This window comes from Erinaceus europaeus, chromosome 1 (genome assembly GCF_950295315.1).
Source record: "Erinaceus europaeus chromosome 1, mEriEur2.1, whole genome shotgun sequence".
Lineage (NCBI taxonomy): Eukaryota > Metazoa > Chordata > Mammalia > Eulipotyphla > Erinaceidae > Erinaceus > Erinaceus europaeus.
Window position 1 is genome coordinate 149,600,954 of NC_080162.1, and position 17,365 is coordinate 149,618,318.

At 41.0% G+C, this 17,365-nt stretch overlaps 1 protein-coding gene across 6 annotated transcripts in view; it reads left to right on the forward strand.

The window, feature by feature from the left end:
- Nucleotides 1-17,365, forward strand: part of TOPBP1 (DNA topoisomerase II binding protein 1) — a 53,364-nt gene that overhangs the window by 21,723 nt on the left and 14,276 nt on the right. For all 6 annotated transcript variants that reach the window (XM_016185184.2, XM_060196955.1, XM_060196952.1 and 3 more), the window contains 8 exons: nt 1,465-1,676; nt 4,181-4,467; nt 8,742-8,915; nt 9,010-9,119; nt 11,494-11,617; nt 13,310-13,453; nt 13,566-13,662; nt 16,271-16,463. In XM_016185184.2, coding sequence (XP_016040670.1) covers nt 1,465-1,676; nt 4,181-4,467; nt 8,742-8,915; nt 9,010-9,119; nt 11,494-11,617; nt 13,310-13,453; nt 13,566-13,662; nt 16,271-16,463 — 1,341 coding nt within the window. The remainder of the gene's footprint in view (nt 1-1,464; nt 1,677-4,180; nt 4,468-8,741; nt 8,916-9,009; nt 9,120-11,493; nt 11,618-13,309; nt 13,454-13,565; nt 13,663-16,270; nt 16,464-17,365) is intronic.

Here is a 17,365-nt window from a genome sequence, read left to right on the forward strand (position 1 = left end):
CCCTATTCAAAATATTTTTAAAGGATGAATAGTTATGCTAAGTAGACATAAACAATAAAAGAAAAGAGAGGTTGCAGTTTTAATATCAGAATTTTGATTGAATCAAAAACATTAAAAGAGAAGAACACTATAGAGAATTGAAACGGGACCAGGTGGTAGCACAGTAGATTAAACGCACATAGGGCAAAGCTCAGGGACTGGCGTAAGAATCCTGGTTTGAGCCCTTGGTTCCCCACCTGTGTGTGTGTGGAGGGTCACTTCACAAGCGGTGAAGCAGGTCTGCAGGTGTCTGTCTTTCTCTTCCCCTCCTCTCAGTTTCTCTCTGTCCTATCCCAACAACAGCAGTGGGGCAACAAAATGGAGAAAATGGCCTCCAGGGGCAGTGGTATCTTAGTGTAGGCACCAAGCCCACACTATAACCCTGGGACCAGAAAAGAAAGGAAAGAGAGACTTGAAACAAGTGAACTTGGGGCTAGGTGGTAGCACAGTGGGTTAAGTACACATGGCACGAAGTGCAAGGACCAGCATAAGGATCCCATACCCCTATTAGCTTACAATCTTGTAAGTCACTATAAATCACTAATGAAAATATGATTTATAAAAGAGGAAGAAAAGGAGGTGGGGGAGAAACTACAACACCAAAACTTGAAAGCAGTGGGGATTGGGGTCATGCATTATCCAAGTGAACTATTTGATCAGCCTTTTCTGTCCCATATTTTCTGTTTAGTATTCTGTAATGTTGAGCAAGTAACTTAATTTTTCTTTTTTTCACTCTAATATTTTTGCAAGTTAGCTAATTTCTCTTTATCGTTCCTAGGTTCTATCTGTGTAATATTTTGTAAAATACTCGTATTTCATAAATATTGAGAGGCTTACATGAAATTAGATATGAAATGTTTTAAGTGTCATGGGCTGAAAACATAATGTGCAGTTCACTTTCTTTGCTCCCCTAAGTTATTCCTTTCCTCCTTTTAGGACAAAGTGGCTGAGTAATGACTAATTAAGAAGTAAATTTAAAAACGAAGAAGTAAAATTTTCAGGCTGGCAAAATAGCTCACTTGGACAGTGTGCTGCTTTGTCATGTGTACAAGCCAGATTCTGGCCTGTCCCCCACCATATTGAAGGCAGCTTTGGTGTTATTGGTCTCTCTTTCACTCTCTGCCTTCTTTATCTCTGTCTAAAAATAAATTAATTAATTAATTAAATTTTTCTAGCTATTTGCAGAAAGCTTAATTTAACTGAGTATGGTATTATTAAAAGTTGGATTGTAGTGGCACATTCTATTCTATAGTAAGGTATTTGGAAGAGAATTAATTTAAGACCTAGACTAGGCCAACTTTTAGTCAGAGGTCAGAGGGAATTTTATGTTTAGTACTCCACCTGTACTTTTGGATAAGAAACGTCATTGCACTTGCCAGCCAATTGTATCTATGACCATTTCCTTTCCTTTAATACAACTTTCAGTGTTCAGGAATTCTTTGTTCGCAAATCCAACCCAAAGAAAGGGATGCTTGCCAGTACACATCTTGTGTTGAAAGACCCAGTCGGTTCTAAATATGAAGCTTCCAGGAGATGGAATTTACCAGCAGTCACTGTTGCTTGGCTACTGGAGACTGCCAGGATAGGCAAGAGAGCAGATGAAAGCCATTTTCCGATTAAAAATGCATCTATAGAAGGTGACTACTTTTTTTCTCTTTTCTCTTTTATGTGTGTGTGTGTTGATAACTTGGTGATTTCTGGGATATGAATGTGACAAAGCTTGTCTTGGGGAAAGTCTTTGACATGGAGTGCAGTGAGCCACTGGTAGGTGTTCCTTGATGGGCAGCAGATGAATGTCCATAACACAAAGGCCTAATGTTTCTATGCTTTCAAATGCAGGTACTATGTAAAACCTAAAGAATACACAACAATTTAGGGTCATTCTAGGGTTTCAGATGTGAGCTTGAATCCCAGTTACTGTTCCTTTTATGTTCATAGTGACACACCAGGTAATTAATGTGCTCACACTTCCTCTCACCTTTCTGCTTTTTATGTGTCTCGTCTGGCTTCCCACGTGTTTGCTTTTTCCCCCTCATCCTTTACTCCTCAGCTGGATGACACTTTCCCTGGGAAGCCTTCCTTGACTCAAAGTGTAATCTTGCCAGAATATGGTGTATTATCCTTCTGTAGCTCTCATTCCAGTGTCATAGGTCTCACTTAGTTTTGTGCCTCCCGCTTAACTGAAAGTTCTAAAAACATGAGCAGTATGCATATCCTATGCCTCCATTTATGCATAGCCTGCGCCTTCATTCTCTTTTTTAGCACTGGGCCTGGTGTGGAGCTACCTTCAGCTAATGTTTTTGTTAAAAGTTGACAAAAGGTAGGAGGCAAAATGGGACATAGTGGCCCCTTATCAAATGATGGCAACCCTGGACAAGTTCAAGGACAAGTCAGACTCAAACACTGATTAGAAGGGACATAAACACCCCTATTTTCGTAGCCCCATTATTCAACAATAGCCTAAGAGTAGAAGCAGCCTAAATACCCATCATCAGATGACTGGCTAAAGACGTTATGGGATACATATTTCATAGAATTCTACTCTGCAGTCAAAAAGATGATACTGAATCCTTTGTGACAAACTGAATGCAACTGGAGGTGATTCTGCTTCATGAAATAAGCAAAGAGATGAAAGACAACTACTAGATGGTTTCACTCATATGGAATCTAGAGATCTGTTTTATGTGAACTTGCCAGAAAAAATAAAAATTCAAACAGAACAGAAGCAAGCAAACTGTAAGATGTATGAGAACTATGGTGATTCTCTTTGGGAGGTGGCAGGTTGGAGATACAGAACTCTGGTGGTGGGTGTGGTGTGGAACTCTACTTTGTATCTTACAGTTGTGTGACAAACTATTAATAACAAATTAAAAATGACTTTAAAAAGGGACAAGTCAGCAGTTTGGGCACAGCTCTTAGCTGTTATTTATTTACTGGACAGACTGGAAATTTTACAGCTAAAGCAAAAGTCATGTTTTTTGGTCATACCAACATTTCACCAAGGACAGCTTTTCCAACACCTTGTTTTTTGTTGACTTTAAGTACATATAGTAAGAATTTTCATTTTACTTGGCTATTGACTGAGGTGACATAATTTTTTAAAAATTATTAGGCTTACTGAGAATATTTTAAGTTACACACTAGATGAAATAGGAAGTCATTTTATAATATATTTGTCAATCTCAATATGTGTATATATTTCACAGATATATTTAGTAGTGCGTGAGACAGAAACCATAGTTTTACTCTGGTATGTGCAGTGCTAGAGCTTGTACTCAGCATCTCACTTTACCCACTGTACCACCTCCCAGGTTGCTCAGCATACCATCTGGTTTGTTTCTTAGAAGTAGGTATATAGGGGGGGTCGGGCGGTGGCGCAGTGGGTTAAGCGCACGTGGCGCAAAGCGCAGGGACCGGCGTAAGGATCCTGGTTCGAGCCCCCGGCTCCCCACCTGCAGGGGAGTCGCTTCACAGGCGGTGAAGCAGGTCTGCAGGTGTCTATTTTTCTCTCCCCTTCTCTGTCTTCCCCTACTCTCTCCATTTCTCTCTGTCCTATCCAACAACAAATTGCGTCAACAAGGGCAATAATAATAGCCACAACGAAGCTACAACAAGGGCAACAAAAGGGGGGAAAATGGCCTCCAGGAGCGGTGAATTCATGGTGTAGGCACAGAGCCCAGCAATAACCCTGGAGGAGGAAAAAAAAAAAGTAGGTATATAGGGAGTTGGGCTGTAGCACAGTGGGTTAAGCGCAGGTGGCGCAAAGCACAAGGACCTGCGTAAGGATCCCAGTTTCAGCCCCCAGCTCCCCACCTGCAGGGGAGTTGCTTCACAGGCGGTGAAGCAGGTCTGCAGGTGTCTATCTTTCTTTCCCCCTCTGTCTTCCCCTCCTCTCTCCATTTTTTTCTGTCCTATCCAACAAAGACAACAACAATAAAACAACAAGGGCAACAAAAGGGAATAAATAAATAAATATTTTTTTTAAAAAGAAGTAGGTATATAACTTTGTGGTTTAATGTGTGTTTGAGAATTTGCATGAAAGCTAACAATATAATATAAATTAATCCCCTAATAAGTGCTTCTTCACAGAAAATGGGGCCTCAGTGACTTACATCTGTTTCTTTAAATTTTAAATCTCTAGGCCAACATTTGGAAACTCAAATAGCAAATGGCATGAATCTAAATCCAGAGACTCCAGAGCCACCTGTCCCACATCTGGAACCTCATAGGACAGCAGGTGTGACACCGCTGGATCTGAAACACTTCCAGAGTAAAGCCTTCCATGCTGTGATTTCACAACACACCGGGCAGGCTCCGGCCTCCTCCACAGTAGGGCAGCCACTTCAGAAGGAGCCCTCATTACATCTGGACACCCCATCAAAATTCCTCTCCAAGGACAAGCTCTTCAAGCCTTCCTTTGATGTGAAGGTGGGTTTCTAGGGACTGGCCCTGGAACTCATTTAACAGTATGATATATTTTAGATAGAGGCAGAGAGAGTAAAGAAACCACAGCACCAAAACTTCCTTCAACGCAGTGGGCGCTGGGCTCAAATCTGTGTTGCGCACATGACAAAGCAGTGCACCATCCAAGAGCTGTTTTGTTTTTGATGTTTGTTGGGGATGGGGGGAGGGGAGTGGACCCAGAGCACCATTCTGGCATATGGAATGCCGAGAGTTGAGTCCAATGCCTTATCTTCTGTGCTACCTCCTAGATCACTTAATAGGTTTTTTGAGATGTTGGTTAAGTAGATTCATAGTATAGAATCCCAATATATATACACAGAGGTGATGTATATGGTGTAAAATCAGGATGTCTGTGGTAGCATATGGCTTGAATCTAAATTCAGAAATTCCAGAGCCACATGCCGTTCCCCTAGAAACTCACATGAAAGATCTGTTGTGAGCTGTATATGACTTCACACAGATCTTTTACTCCCTTCTTTCATGCAAAGAATATCCCTCCCTTCTTTCATGCAAAGAACGTAACACTAGCTCAAAGAATATTTATTAATGATCAGAAGAAATGGTCTGTTGAAATAATACTTTATAAAAAATGTAAACATGCTATTTATGTATTGATTTCATCTTTAGCTTTGCTTTGTTTTATTTCTTGAGTAATAAGGCTTCATTTCTGGAAAATTCATTTGCAAATCAAGGGCTAATGTAACCTTCTCTAATTGTTTCCTTTCATTCCCTAAAGGTGAGGTTTTTTTTTTCTAGTATCTTTAGTAGAATTTGATCTTAAAAGTACAGTAGATACTTATTTTTCTTTTTATTTATTCCTTTTTGTTGTCCTTGTTGTTTTATTGTAGTTAATTATTGTTGATGATGTCATCGTTGTTGGATAGGACAGAGAGAAATGGAGAGAGGAGGGGAAGACAGAGCGGGAGAAAAAGATAGACACCTGTAGACCTGCTTCACCGCTTGTGCAGGTGGGGAGCTGGGGACTCGAACCGGGATCCTTACTAGGTCCTTGCGCTTTGTGCCACATGAGCTTAACCCGCTCTGCTACTGCCTGACTCCCTCTTTTTTCTTCTTTATTTCTTCATTGTATTTGATAGAATAGAGAGAAATTTAGAGGGGAGGGAGAAACGGAGAGGGAAAGAAACACAAAGACACCTGCAGCATTGTTTCACCACTCCTGAAGCTTTTCCCTTCCCAGCCCCTCACAGATGGGGAATGGGGTCTTGAATCTGGGTCCTTGTGCATGGTAATGTGTGTACTCAACCAGGTATATCCCTTCCCGGGCCCCTATATCCCTCTCTTTGTATCTGTAATTGAAAAGAGTGGGGTGAAAGTCCACCAGCTGCTGTGAGATTATATAGACATGAGGCCCCTTCAACTGTAAGGAATAGTAAAAAGAAATGAAAGCTTAAATACTCCAGTATTAACCTTGTTGATCACTAGTAAATCACTAAGAAACACAAAGCAGAACTTGGACTGGGTTTGGTGTTTTGCACCAAAGTCAAAGACTCTGGGGTGGGGAGGGAGGGCTCATGTCCTGGAACATGATGGCAGAGGAGGACCAGAGGGGATTGAATTGCTGTGTGGAAAACTGAGAAATGTTACACATGTACAAACTACTGTATTTGACTGTTGACTATAAATCATTAATCACCTCAATAAAGAAAATAATTTAAAAAAAAAACTCTAGTGGATCCGGGAAGTCAGCAAGTAGAGTGCATAAGCCCCTATTGAGTCCCTGGCACCATACTCAAGCAGTTCTCGAATGTCTTAATCTTTCTCAGTAATAAGTAAGCCAGAGAATGTCAGAACAGGCTGTGAGAGAGTGTTTTTGGTTTTGAATAAAAGAGTCATGATTCTAGCATTAAAATTTTTTGCACATTATGCTTGTAAATCAATATTAAATCACTATTTTTTTTTTTTTAATTGCACATAAAACTTCTGATTTGAAGGGGCTGGGTGGTGGTGCACCTGGTTGGGTGCACATGTTACAATGCACAAGGACCCAGGTTTGAGCCCCCAGTCTCCATCTGCGGGGGGAAAGCTTTGCGAGTGGTGAAGCAGTGCATCAGGTGTCTCTCTCTTTCTTTCTCTCTCTCTCTCTGTCTCCCCCCTTCCTTCTCAATTTCTGGCAGTATGTACCCAATAAATAAATAAAGATAATAAAAAAAATTAACAAAAACTTCTGCTCTAATTAATGTGCAGTAAAAGTACGTATTTTGAATTCTTAACTGAGAGATAGCTCAATTTGTTAGAATAAAGAATTTGTATCCTGGAGACTCCCAGGGCCTCTGGTCCAGTCCCTGGCACCACTGTCTACCAGAGCTGAGTAGTGCTCTGGGCTTTCATAGAAAATAATTTTGTGTGGTCCGGGAGGTGGTGCAGTGGATAAAGCACTGGACTCTCAAGCATGAGATCCTGAGTTCAATCCCCAGCGGTACATGTGCCAGAGTAAAGTCTGGTTCTTTCTGTCCTCTCTTTCTCGTGAATAAAGAAAATCTTTTAAAAAAAAGAAAAGAATTTGAGGGGGTCTGGTAGTGGTGCACTTGGTTAAGTAAACATAGTGTGAAGCACAAGGACCTGCACAAGGATCCCAGTTTGAGCCCTCAGCTCCCCATCTACAGAAGGGTCACTTCACAAGTGGTGAAGCAGGTCTGCAGGTGTCTATCTTTCTCACCTCCTCTTTATCTCTTTATCTCCCCACCCCACAGATTTCTCTCTGTCCTATCCAAAAAAAAGAAAGAAAGAAAATTTTTTTAGACCTGGAGAGACAGCATAGTAGTTATGCAAAAGACTTTCATGCCTGAGGCTCCAAGGTCCCAGTTTCATCCATAGCACCACCATAAAAACCAGAGCTGAGCAGTGCTCCTATCTCTGTCTCACCTCTCTCTATGTCTCACTGACTCATTAGAGTAAAATTTTAAAAAAAGGAGAGACTTAGAAGGTGGTGCAGTGGAGGAAGCATTGAATTCTCAAGCATGAGGGCCTGAGTTCAGTACCCAGCATCCTATTGCCTGAGTGATGCTCTGGTTCTCTATCTGTCCACTTAAGAGAGAGAGAGTGTGTGTGTTTTAATTCTCCATGGCAAAGGTCTGACAAATGACAGATTGGAGGTGAGTATGTATCACAATCAGTATATATTGAGTTGTATTAATTTACACAAATACATTAGGCTGTTGGAAAAGCAGTGACGTATTTTTTTTCTACACAAAAATGTAACTTCTCCAGCAGAAGAATATATTTGTGTAAATTCAGGCATGTGAATATGTTAACATATTTATAGATGTGAGTATAAAAAAGAAGCCTTGAATACAAGTATTATACATTCCTAAAGGTGGCTATATGAAGGTAGAAAAGTAAACCAGGTGCTGGGCAGTGGCGCACCGGGTTAAGTGCACATAGTACAGTGGACAAGGATTCCAGTTCGAGCTCCCAGCTCCCCACCTACCCAGGGAAGGGGAGGGTCATTTCACAAGCTTGAAGCAGTTCTGCAGGTATCTCTCTGTCTCTCTCCCTCTGTCTTCCCCTCCCCTCCCCTCTCATTTTCTCTGTTCTATCCCCAAAAAAAAGAAGAAAGAAAGAAAAGTAAACCATACAGTTGTGGCTTTTTGTTTGTTGTTTTATGGAACCACTGCCTTGTGCACCTGCAGTTACACCAGTTCAGTTGTTTCTTCATTTAGACAGAGGGAGAGATACCCCAGCACTTCCCATGTGGTGCCAAGACTCAACCTGGGCCATATGCATGACAGGGCAGACACCCTACCCAGTGAACTTGTCTGCATCCTCAGATAATTTTTGACCTATAAATTGACAAAGAAGAACTCAGTTACCCACTGTACTGTCAAATATGTTTGAAAACACTTGAAAGCTGTTTTTTTTCCCTTGCATCTACAAAGTGTTACATGTCCAGGGTTGTTTATTGTTATATTATGCTGCCAAAAGATTGTTAATGTAAATATGCATCAGTTGAGCACTAGTTAATTGCTTTCTGCTAATACTATCCAGATAGGAAAGGAAGAGAGTGAGCAACCAGTGGCTTTCTCTCTTAGAGGAAATGAGGATAATCTCGGAACAGAAATACATGTGTTTCATTCTTTTTTATTGTTGGAGAAAAACTGGAGGGGGTTAAAGCTATAATCCAGTGAATTTTGAAAAATACCCCATTCTCTCTCTTTCTCTTCCCCTGTTCTTTGTTCCTTTCTGTCCTTTCTTTTTCTGCTTTCTCTCCTTCCACATAGGATGCACTTGCAGCCTTGGAAACTCCCAGAGGCCCCAGCCAACACAGAAGGAAGCTAAGTACCCCACTCTCAGAAGTTATTGTCAGAAACTTGAAACTTGCACTGGCAAATAGCTCTCAAGATGCTGTCAGTCTTTCTGCCAGCCCTCAACTGAAGGAGGCCCACCCAGAAAAGGTAGTGTCAGATCTCTTAGATTCTAGGACGTTTTAAGTAAAATGTTTCAAATAGTAATGCCTGGACTGTTTTCTTTTTCTCACCCTTTGGGCAGGAAGAAGCTCCAAAGCCACTTGACAAGGTGGTGATCTGTGTTAGTAAAAAGCTCAGTAAGAAGCAGAGTGAGCTAAATAGGGTGGCAGCCTCTCTGGGAGCAGAATACAGGTTGGTACAGCTTTCTGTTTGGTAGTAACTTCTTTATGTTTGTGGTGAACTCCAAAGCTATTGTGAGCACCCACAGAGAAATACTTTGCCTTTTAGTGTGTCATATTCCAAAATTTCTTTGATCAGTTTTTAATTTGCCACATTCTTCTATTTTATTTTATTTTATTTTATTTTGAAGATTTATTTATGAGAGAGAAAAAACAACATCACTTTGGCACATTTGATGCCTAGGTTCAAACTTGGGGCCTCATACTTGTGAGTCCAACATTTATCCACCACACCATCTCCTGGGCCACTCACCACACACACCCTTTTAAGAATATCCTCTCCCATATCAGTACACACACACACACACACAATTTCGAGAATCTATTTTGTGCTGTTCATTATCTAGAATCATGATGTTCATGGACCAAAGAATTTATAGTCAAATGATACAGTGAAGGCTGAGATTAAGCATCCTTTTTTTTTTCAATTTATTTTCACATTGTTGCCCTTTTTTTTTATTGTTGTAATTGTTGTTATTGATGTCATCATTGTTGGATAGGACAGAGAGAAATGGAGAAAGGAGGGGAAGATAGAGAGGGGAAGAGAAAGACACCTGCAGACCTGCTTCACTGCCTGTGAAGCGACTCCCCTGCAGGTGGGGAGCCGAACCAGGATCCTTACTCAGGTCCTTGCGCTTTGTGCCACGTGCGCTTAACCCACTGCACTACCGCCCGACTCCCTGAGCAGCCTTTTATCTTACAGATAAGACCATTTTATGAGTAATACCTGCAATACTTGTGAATTAAATAGCCTTTTTTTTTTTTTTTCTTAAAGAATATTTTGAAAGGATGGGGGTAGATAGGCTAATGGTTATGCAAACTCTCATGCCTGAGGTTCTGAAGTCCCAGGTTTAATCCCCTACACCACCCTAAGCCAGAGGTGAGCATTGCTCTGGTTAAAAAAATGAATAAATAAAATTTTAAAAGAATATTTTGGGGGAGTCGGGCGGTGACGCAGTGGGTTAAGCGCACGTGGCGCAAAGCGCAGGGACCGGCGTAAGGATCCCAGTTCGAGCCCCCGGCTCCCCACCTGCAGGGGAGTCACTTCACGGGCGGTGAAGCAGGTCTCTCCCTTCTCTCTCTGTCTTCCCCTCCTCTCTCCATTTCTCTCTGTCCTATCCAACAACAAAGCAACGTCAACAATGACAATAATAACCGCAACGAGGCTGCAACAACTAGGGCAACAAAAAGGAGGAAAAATGGCCTCTAGGAGCGGTGGATTCATGGTGCAGGCACCGAGCCTAGTAATAACCCTGGAGGAAAAAAAAAAAAAAGAAGAATATTTTGGGGAGTTGGGCAATAGCATAGCAGGTTGGCGTGAAGCGCAAGGACCAGCATAAGGATCCCGGTTTGAGCCCTCAGCTCCCCATTGTGAAGCAGGTCTGCAGGTGTCTATCTTTCTCTCCCCCTCTCTGTCTTCCCTTTCTCTCTCCATTTCTCTCTGTCCTATCCAACAATGACATCAGTAACAATAATTACAACTATAAAACAAGGGCAACAAAAGGGAATAAATAATTAATTTTTTTAAAAATTAAAAAATGTATTTTGATTTGTTATTTGAAAACATGAATTATCAAATCTGCCTTCAGCCTGCTAAAAGTGTTGCTGACACAAATATTCCCAGCATGGGTGTATCTGGTACAAATAGCATCATATAAGGACTGAGACAGCTTTGCCGTTCTAGCTAGTTCTGAGTTAACCATACTCCTGTCATCTGCAGCACTACCTTTCTTAACCACTTATAGTCAGTCATTCATAGATAGTATAGTGATTGTTTTACTTTTTTATTTCTTCTTTCAGACAAAGCTTCAAATACTAATCATCTGGCCTTGCAAAGTCAACAACTAAAATAAGCACCACCCCCTAATTTAAGCCCTTCATTAATGTGAAGATTATGATTTAACTTCATTTTCCTCTTTGGCAAATGTTGCTCCAGTTAGCTTTCTATTTGACAAGTGAAAATAAGGAAATAAAATAATAAATCTTACCTGTACTATAAGCATCTTAGTGTTTAATCTGTTATGTAAGAGTGAAACTTTGTAAATTTTTTATTAGTGATTTAATAGTGGTCTGCAAGATTGTTCAGAATAAAGGGCATATAGGCCCACGCTGTGTCCACCCACCACTGACGTTATGTGCCTCCACCCTCCCAACAATAACCACTAGAGTTCTCACAGTCTTAAAGAGAGCTTGTTTACTTACTCTGTTCTGTTTGCAAGTCCATGTGTTAAAAGTGAAAATCTTATTCATGATAACTGTTATCTAGTATGTATAGTATCTCATTATTTAAATAATGCATAGGTATCTTCCATGTTTGTTTGTTTCAGGTGGAGTTTTGATGAAACAGTGACTCATTTCATCTATCAGGGAAAGCTAAATGATACTAATAGAGAATATAGATCTGTAAAAGAAAGAGGAATTCACATTGTCTCAGAGCACTGGCTTTTATCAGTAAGTAATATTTTTCCTCCCCTCTGATAAATGAAAATGAAAATATTCAAACATTATTTCAAAGAACAAGCCAGTGTCAGTACATATAAACAAGTCTAATAACCTTAGTTAGCTGTACAGTTAGTAAGTCTTTAATGGGTAATCTTTCTGACTCTTTGATTCTTCTCACTAAGTAAACATTTTATAGGGGAGAGGGCATATAAATCATGTAAAAGTCACACAAAAATGCAAATGAATGGAGCCTAGATTTCTGGTGGCAGATAAGGTAATATATACAGTTGGTGATTTAAAAGGCTATATACCTGAACATAAAGTAGTATTTTAAAAAAGGGAAGGGAGAGAGGGCCAGCAAAATAGCTCACTTGGATAGTATATTGCTTTGCCATGTGCACCACCCAGATTGGAGCCCAGTCCCCACTGCATTGAAGGAAGCTTCGGTGCTGTGGTTTCTTTCACCTCTCTGCCTTACCTTTAAAAAAGAGAGACTAAGTGTTCCAGAAGGTGGCACAGTGGATAAAAGCATTAGACTCTCAAGCATGAGATCCTGAGTTCAATCCCTGGCAGCACATGTACAAGAGTACTGTCTGGTTCTTTCCTACTATCTTTTCTCAATAATAAGTAAACAAAACCTTTAAGGAGAGAGAAACTGAATAAATATTAAAGAAATAACAAACTAATTTTGAATAGACAGAGAAATTGAGGTGGGAGGGAAATTAGGGAAGGAGAAAGACCTGCAGTACTGTTTTATGAAGCTTCCCCTTTGCAGATGGGAACCAGACCTTGAACCCTAGTGTCCTTGCACACAGTAATGTTTGTGCTCAGCCAAGTATGCTATTGCTCACCACTGAGATCTTTATAAGAGGAGAACTAGGGGGCCAGTTGGTGGCGTACCCAGTTGAGCACCCACGTTACAGTGCACAAAGATGCAGTTTCAGGCCCCTGGTTCCCACCTGCAGGGAGGAAGCTTCACAAGTCGTGAAGCAGGGCTGCAGGTGTCTCCCTCTCTATCTTCCCCACCTCTTTCAATTTCTCTCTGCCTCTATTCAATAATAAAGAAATAGAATATTTTTAAAAAGAAGAATTAGGGGGCTTGGCAGTAGCACAGCAGGATAAGTGCACATGGTGCAAAGCTCAAGGACTGGCATAAGGATCCCAGTTCAAGTGCCCACCTGCAGCGGGGGCGGTGAACAGGTCTGCAGGTATCTATCTTTTTCTCTACCTCTCTGTCTTCCCCTCCTCTCTTGATTTCTCTCTGTCCTATTCAGTACCAACAATAGTAACAACAAAAACAATAAGCAACAAGGGCAACAAAAGGGGAAAAAAATAGCCTCCAGGAGCAGTGGATTCATAGTTCAGTCATCGAGCCCCGGCAATAACCCTGGAAGCAAAAAATTAATTTATCATACCAGTATAATTATTTAGAGCTTTTTCTTTTGTTCCCCTGCTCCCAAGTATTCCCCAGATTATGGCTGATATCTAGGCAAAAGCAAAGAAATACAATTGGACTTCGTGGTAGATATGAGGTTACAAAGTGAGAACAGTTGTCATTTATAGGGTAGGAATTTCAGTGTCAGCTACTTTTACCACCTTAGGATATATTGCATTGGCTATCCTTTACTTATCCTGTTTAATATCATTTATTCACTAAGACTTCTTTTCAGTTCTGTTTTTAAACAATTGATTGTATTGCAGTGTGCCCAAGAGTCCAGACATCTTCCTGAATCTCTTTACCCACATACTTATAACCCCAAAATGAGCTTGGACATAAGTGCAGTGCAAGATGGAAGAGTCTGTAACAGCCGACTCTCAACTGATTCAGCAGCAAATGAGGAGGAGGTAGGTAGGCAGCGTGGGTGATGCATGTCACCCTGAAGCTGAATGGATAGTCACATATTTCTCTGGGATTAAGGTTTGGTCTGAGAAACTTACCATTTTTTTCACTCCTTAGCCAGATTATGTGTCTGTAGAAGAAAATGATCTAGACAAAGCCCCCACCGATAATAAAGAGTCAGCAACGACAGAGGAAAAAAATTATTGTAAAGGAGGTAAGATATTTTAAGTTATAATTACAATCCAAATGTTGGGTTTCATCCCTGGCACAACACAAATGGTATAGTCCTCTTGTCTCTCTTCTTCCTCTCCCAATTGTGGGGGGTTGGGGCGGGTTTGGATGTATGTTTAATCCAGGGTGCTGAGTCAGCAGGTATGAAAGCATGCTTTACATACACGAGGGGCCAGTATCATGGAGTGGTGCTCTGTTTCATCTTTAATGCAATTTTTTTTTTAATCATCTTTATTTATTTATTGGATAGAGACAGAAATTGAGAGGGTAGGGGAGATAGAGAGGGAGAGAGACACCTGCAGCCCTGCTTCACCACTCGTGAAACTTCCCCTCTGCAGGTGGGAACCAGGGGCTTGAACCCAGGTCCTTGTACCCTGTAATCTGTGCGCTATTTTATTTTATTTTTTTAATATTTATTCCCTTTTGTTGCCCTTGTTATTTTTTATTGTTGTAGTTACTATTGATGTCATCGTTGTTGGATAAGACAGAGAAATGGAGAGAGGAGGGGAAGACAGAGGGGGAGAGAAAGACAGACACCTGCAGACCTGCTTCACCGATTGTGAAGCGACTCCCCTACAGGTGGGAAACCGGGGGCTCGAACTGGGATCCTTAACGTCAGTCCCTGCGCTTTGCGCCACATGCACCTAACCCACTGCAGTACCGCCCGACTCCCTTATCTGTGCGCTTAATCGGGTGCGCCACTTCCCAGCCCCTAGAATGCTTCCTTTGTTTGCATCTGATGGACAGATAAAGTTCTGTGTTGATAAGGACTGAACTGAGAGTCCATGACAGTTGTTAAAATGATATGTAAAACTTTAAATGTTTCAGGTTCAATCCCCAGCAGCCCCATAAGACAGACTTGAGCAGTTCTCTCTCTCTTTCTCTCTCTCAATAAATAAAAAAAATTTTTTTAAATTAAATATCTAAGCATGAAACTTGTTGAGGGAGTTTTTTTGTTATTGTTCTTTCCAGAGCTTCACTATTTCCAGGTGACTGTCAAACAGAGAATAAAGAGACTGGGAGATACCATAGCACTGAAGCTTCCCTCAGTGAAGTAGTATTCTTACATGGCTTACTGGAGTGTTTGCTCCTAGCATCACATATATTCCTAGCTCACAGGGATCCTTTTTTTTTAAATTTTTTTTTTTAGAGTTCTTTATTATTATCTTTATTTATTTGATAGAGACAGCCAGAAATTTTGAGGAGTAGAGAGATAGAGTAACAGAGAGACACCTGCAACCCTGCTTCACCACTTGTGAAGCTTTCCCTCTGCATGTGGGGACTGGGGCCTTGAACCTGGATCTTTAAAGATACAGAAAGGAAGTATGATGAGTTTATTCCATTATTCAAGTACTAGTAGTTATTTATTTATTTGTTGAATAGAGACAGAAATCAAAAGGGAAAGAGAAAGAGAGACACCTGAAGGTGGGTGGTCAGGGGCTTGAACCAGGATTCTTATGCACTGTAATGTGTGCACTTAACCAGGTGTGCTACTACCCAGCCCCTATGAGTAGCTTTTTCTGTACCTTTCTAGGCTGTTTTATGCATATGTAGTCATAAATACATATATTCTGTCCTTGCTCGCATTTGTAAAATAAATGCTATTTTATTCTTTGATCTTCTCACTGGATAGCTGTAAAGCATCTCCTATTTGTGTATAAGGAGCTTCTTCAGCCTTTTAAGTTTTTCTCTTCAACAGCTGATTTCATTGTCTTAGTACGTCACTCTGTCTGGCTAGTGCCATGTTGATGGGCTTCTAAATTATCCCTCACTTCCTACTCCTAAGAGTGCTTCAGTGAATAACCTTGTATCTATGTGTGTCTTCTTTTTTTTTTTTAATATTTATTTATTCCCTTTTATTGCCCTCGTTGGTTTTATTGTTATAGTAATTATTGTTGTTGTTATTGATGTTGTCGTTGTTGGATAGGACAGAGACTCCCCTGCAGGTGGGGAGCCAGGGGCTTGAACCAGTATCCGTATGCTGGTCCTTGCGCTTTGCACCGCCTACGCTTAACTCGCTGCGCTACCTCCCAACTCCCAGGGTGTCCTCTTCTTAATGGATTAATATTTCTCTGTTTTCTTTATTCATTCTACTCTACCAAAATTTTTTGTCTGGCTTAGGTCAGTCCTATTCTGACTGAAACTATTACATATCTCAGAGTACAGTACATAACAGGAGAAAGGGAAGGAAGATACCAGGAGGGAGTTGGGCGGTTAGCGCAGCAGATTAAGCCCACATGGCTCAAAGCCCAAGAACTGGTAAGGATCCTGGTTTGAGCCCCCGGCTCCCCGCCTGCAGGAGAGTCGCTTCACAGGCAGTGAAGCAGGTCTGCAGGTGTCTATCTCTCCCCCTTTCTGTTATTCCCCTCTTCTCTCCACTTCTCTCTGTCCTATCCAACAATGATATCAATAACAACAGTAATAACTACAACAATAAAACAACAAGGGCAACAAAAGAGAATAAATAAATATAAAAAAAAATTTTAAAGAGACCAGGAGCTGAATTTATGCTCATCCAAGCCTTGACAAAATATTTAATGTAAGGCCACAGAATGGAAGAAGATGACATGGTTGTTGTATTTGTCCTCAAGCCCTGACGCAGACCTTGGAGATGAGAGAGAACTTTCAGAAGCAGCTGCAGGAGATCATGTCTGCCACATCCATAGTGAAGCCCCAAGGGCAGAGGACTTCCCTTTCAAGAAGTGGTGGGAACAGCGCTTCTTCAACCCCCGACAGCACTCGCTCTGCCCGCAGTGGGCGAAGTAGAGTTCTGGAGGCCCTGAGGTGAGTACCTGGCTCAGGTGGCATACTTTACTATAGTTCAATGCAAACTCTTCTGCCCTAGACTCTGGGAATTTTGGTTAGCAAGAGCTAAGCAAACCTTTTTTGTAAGTAGTAAACTTCCTATGTAAATGTATTTCCAGTGGCAAAAATGTAGCTACGGCAAGCAAAGGTTCCTAAACATTAACATCTAAGAGAAATCCCATGTTCTTGAATTTTGTGTGAGACATCTCTCTTAAAAAATTTCTTTTTATTCTTATTTATTTATTGAATAGAGACAGTCAGAAATCGGTAAGGGGGTGATAGAGAGAGAGAGACATCACTCACAAAGCTTTCCCCCTGCAAGTGGAGGCCAGGGGTTTGAACGCTGGTCCTTGCGCACTGTAACGTGCACTCAACCAGGTGCACCACCACCTGGCCCCAAGTGAAACATCTTTCTATGGCACTCTTTGATTATTTATAGTACTCTATTTTGGTTTTGTGTTTGTTTTTGCTGTTTTATGTAGTGCCAGGAATTGTATTCAGAGCTTTACACACACAAAACATGCTCTTTACTACTCAGTGGTCTACCAGTTCTAGAAATTGTTTTAAAATACAGCAATCGATTTAAACTTAAAAAAAATAATAATAAGATTTACTTATGAAAGAGAAAAAGAGAACCAGAGCATCACTCTAGCACATGCAGTGCTGGGGATTGAACTTAGAGCCTCATGCTTGAGACTCCAGTGCTTTCTCTACTATGCCATCTTCTGGACTACATTTTTGTTTTTCTTTTTAATTTAGAGTGAAGAGATACCATTCCACTATCTATGGTGCTGCATGTGATGCAGTGGCTTCAATCCAGGGCCTGGTGCATAGTAAGGTTCATACTCTACCAGTTGAGCTATCTTTTAGCCCCCAATTTT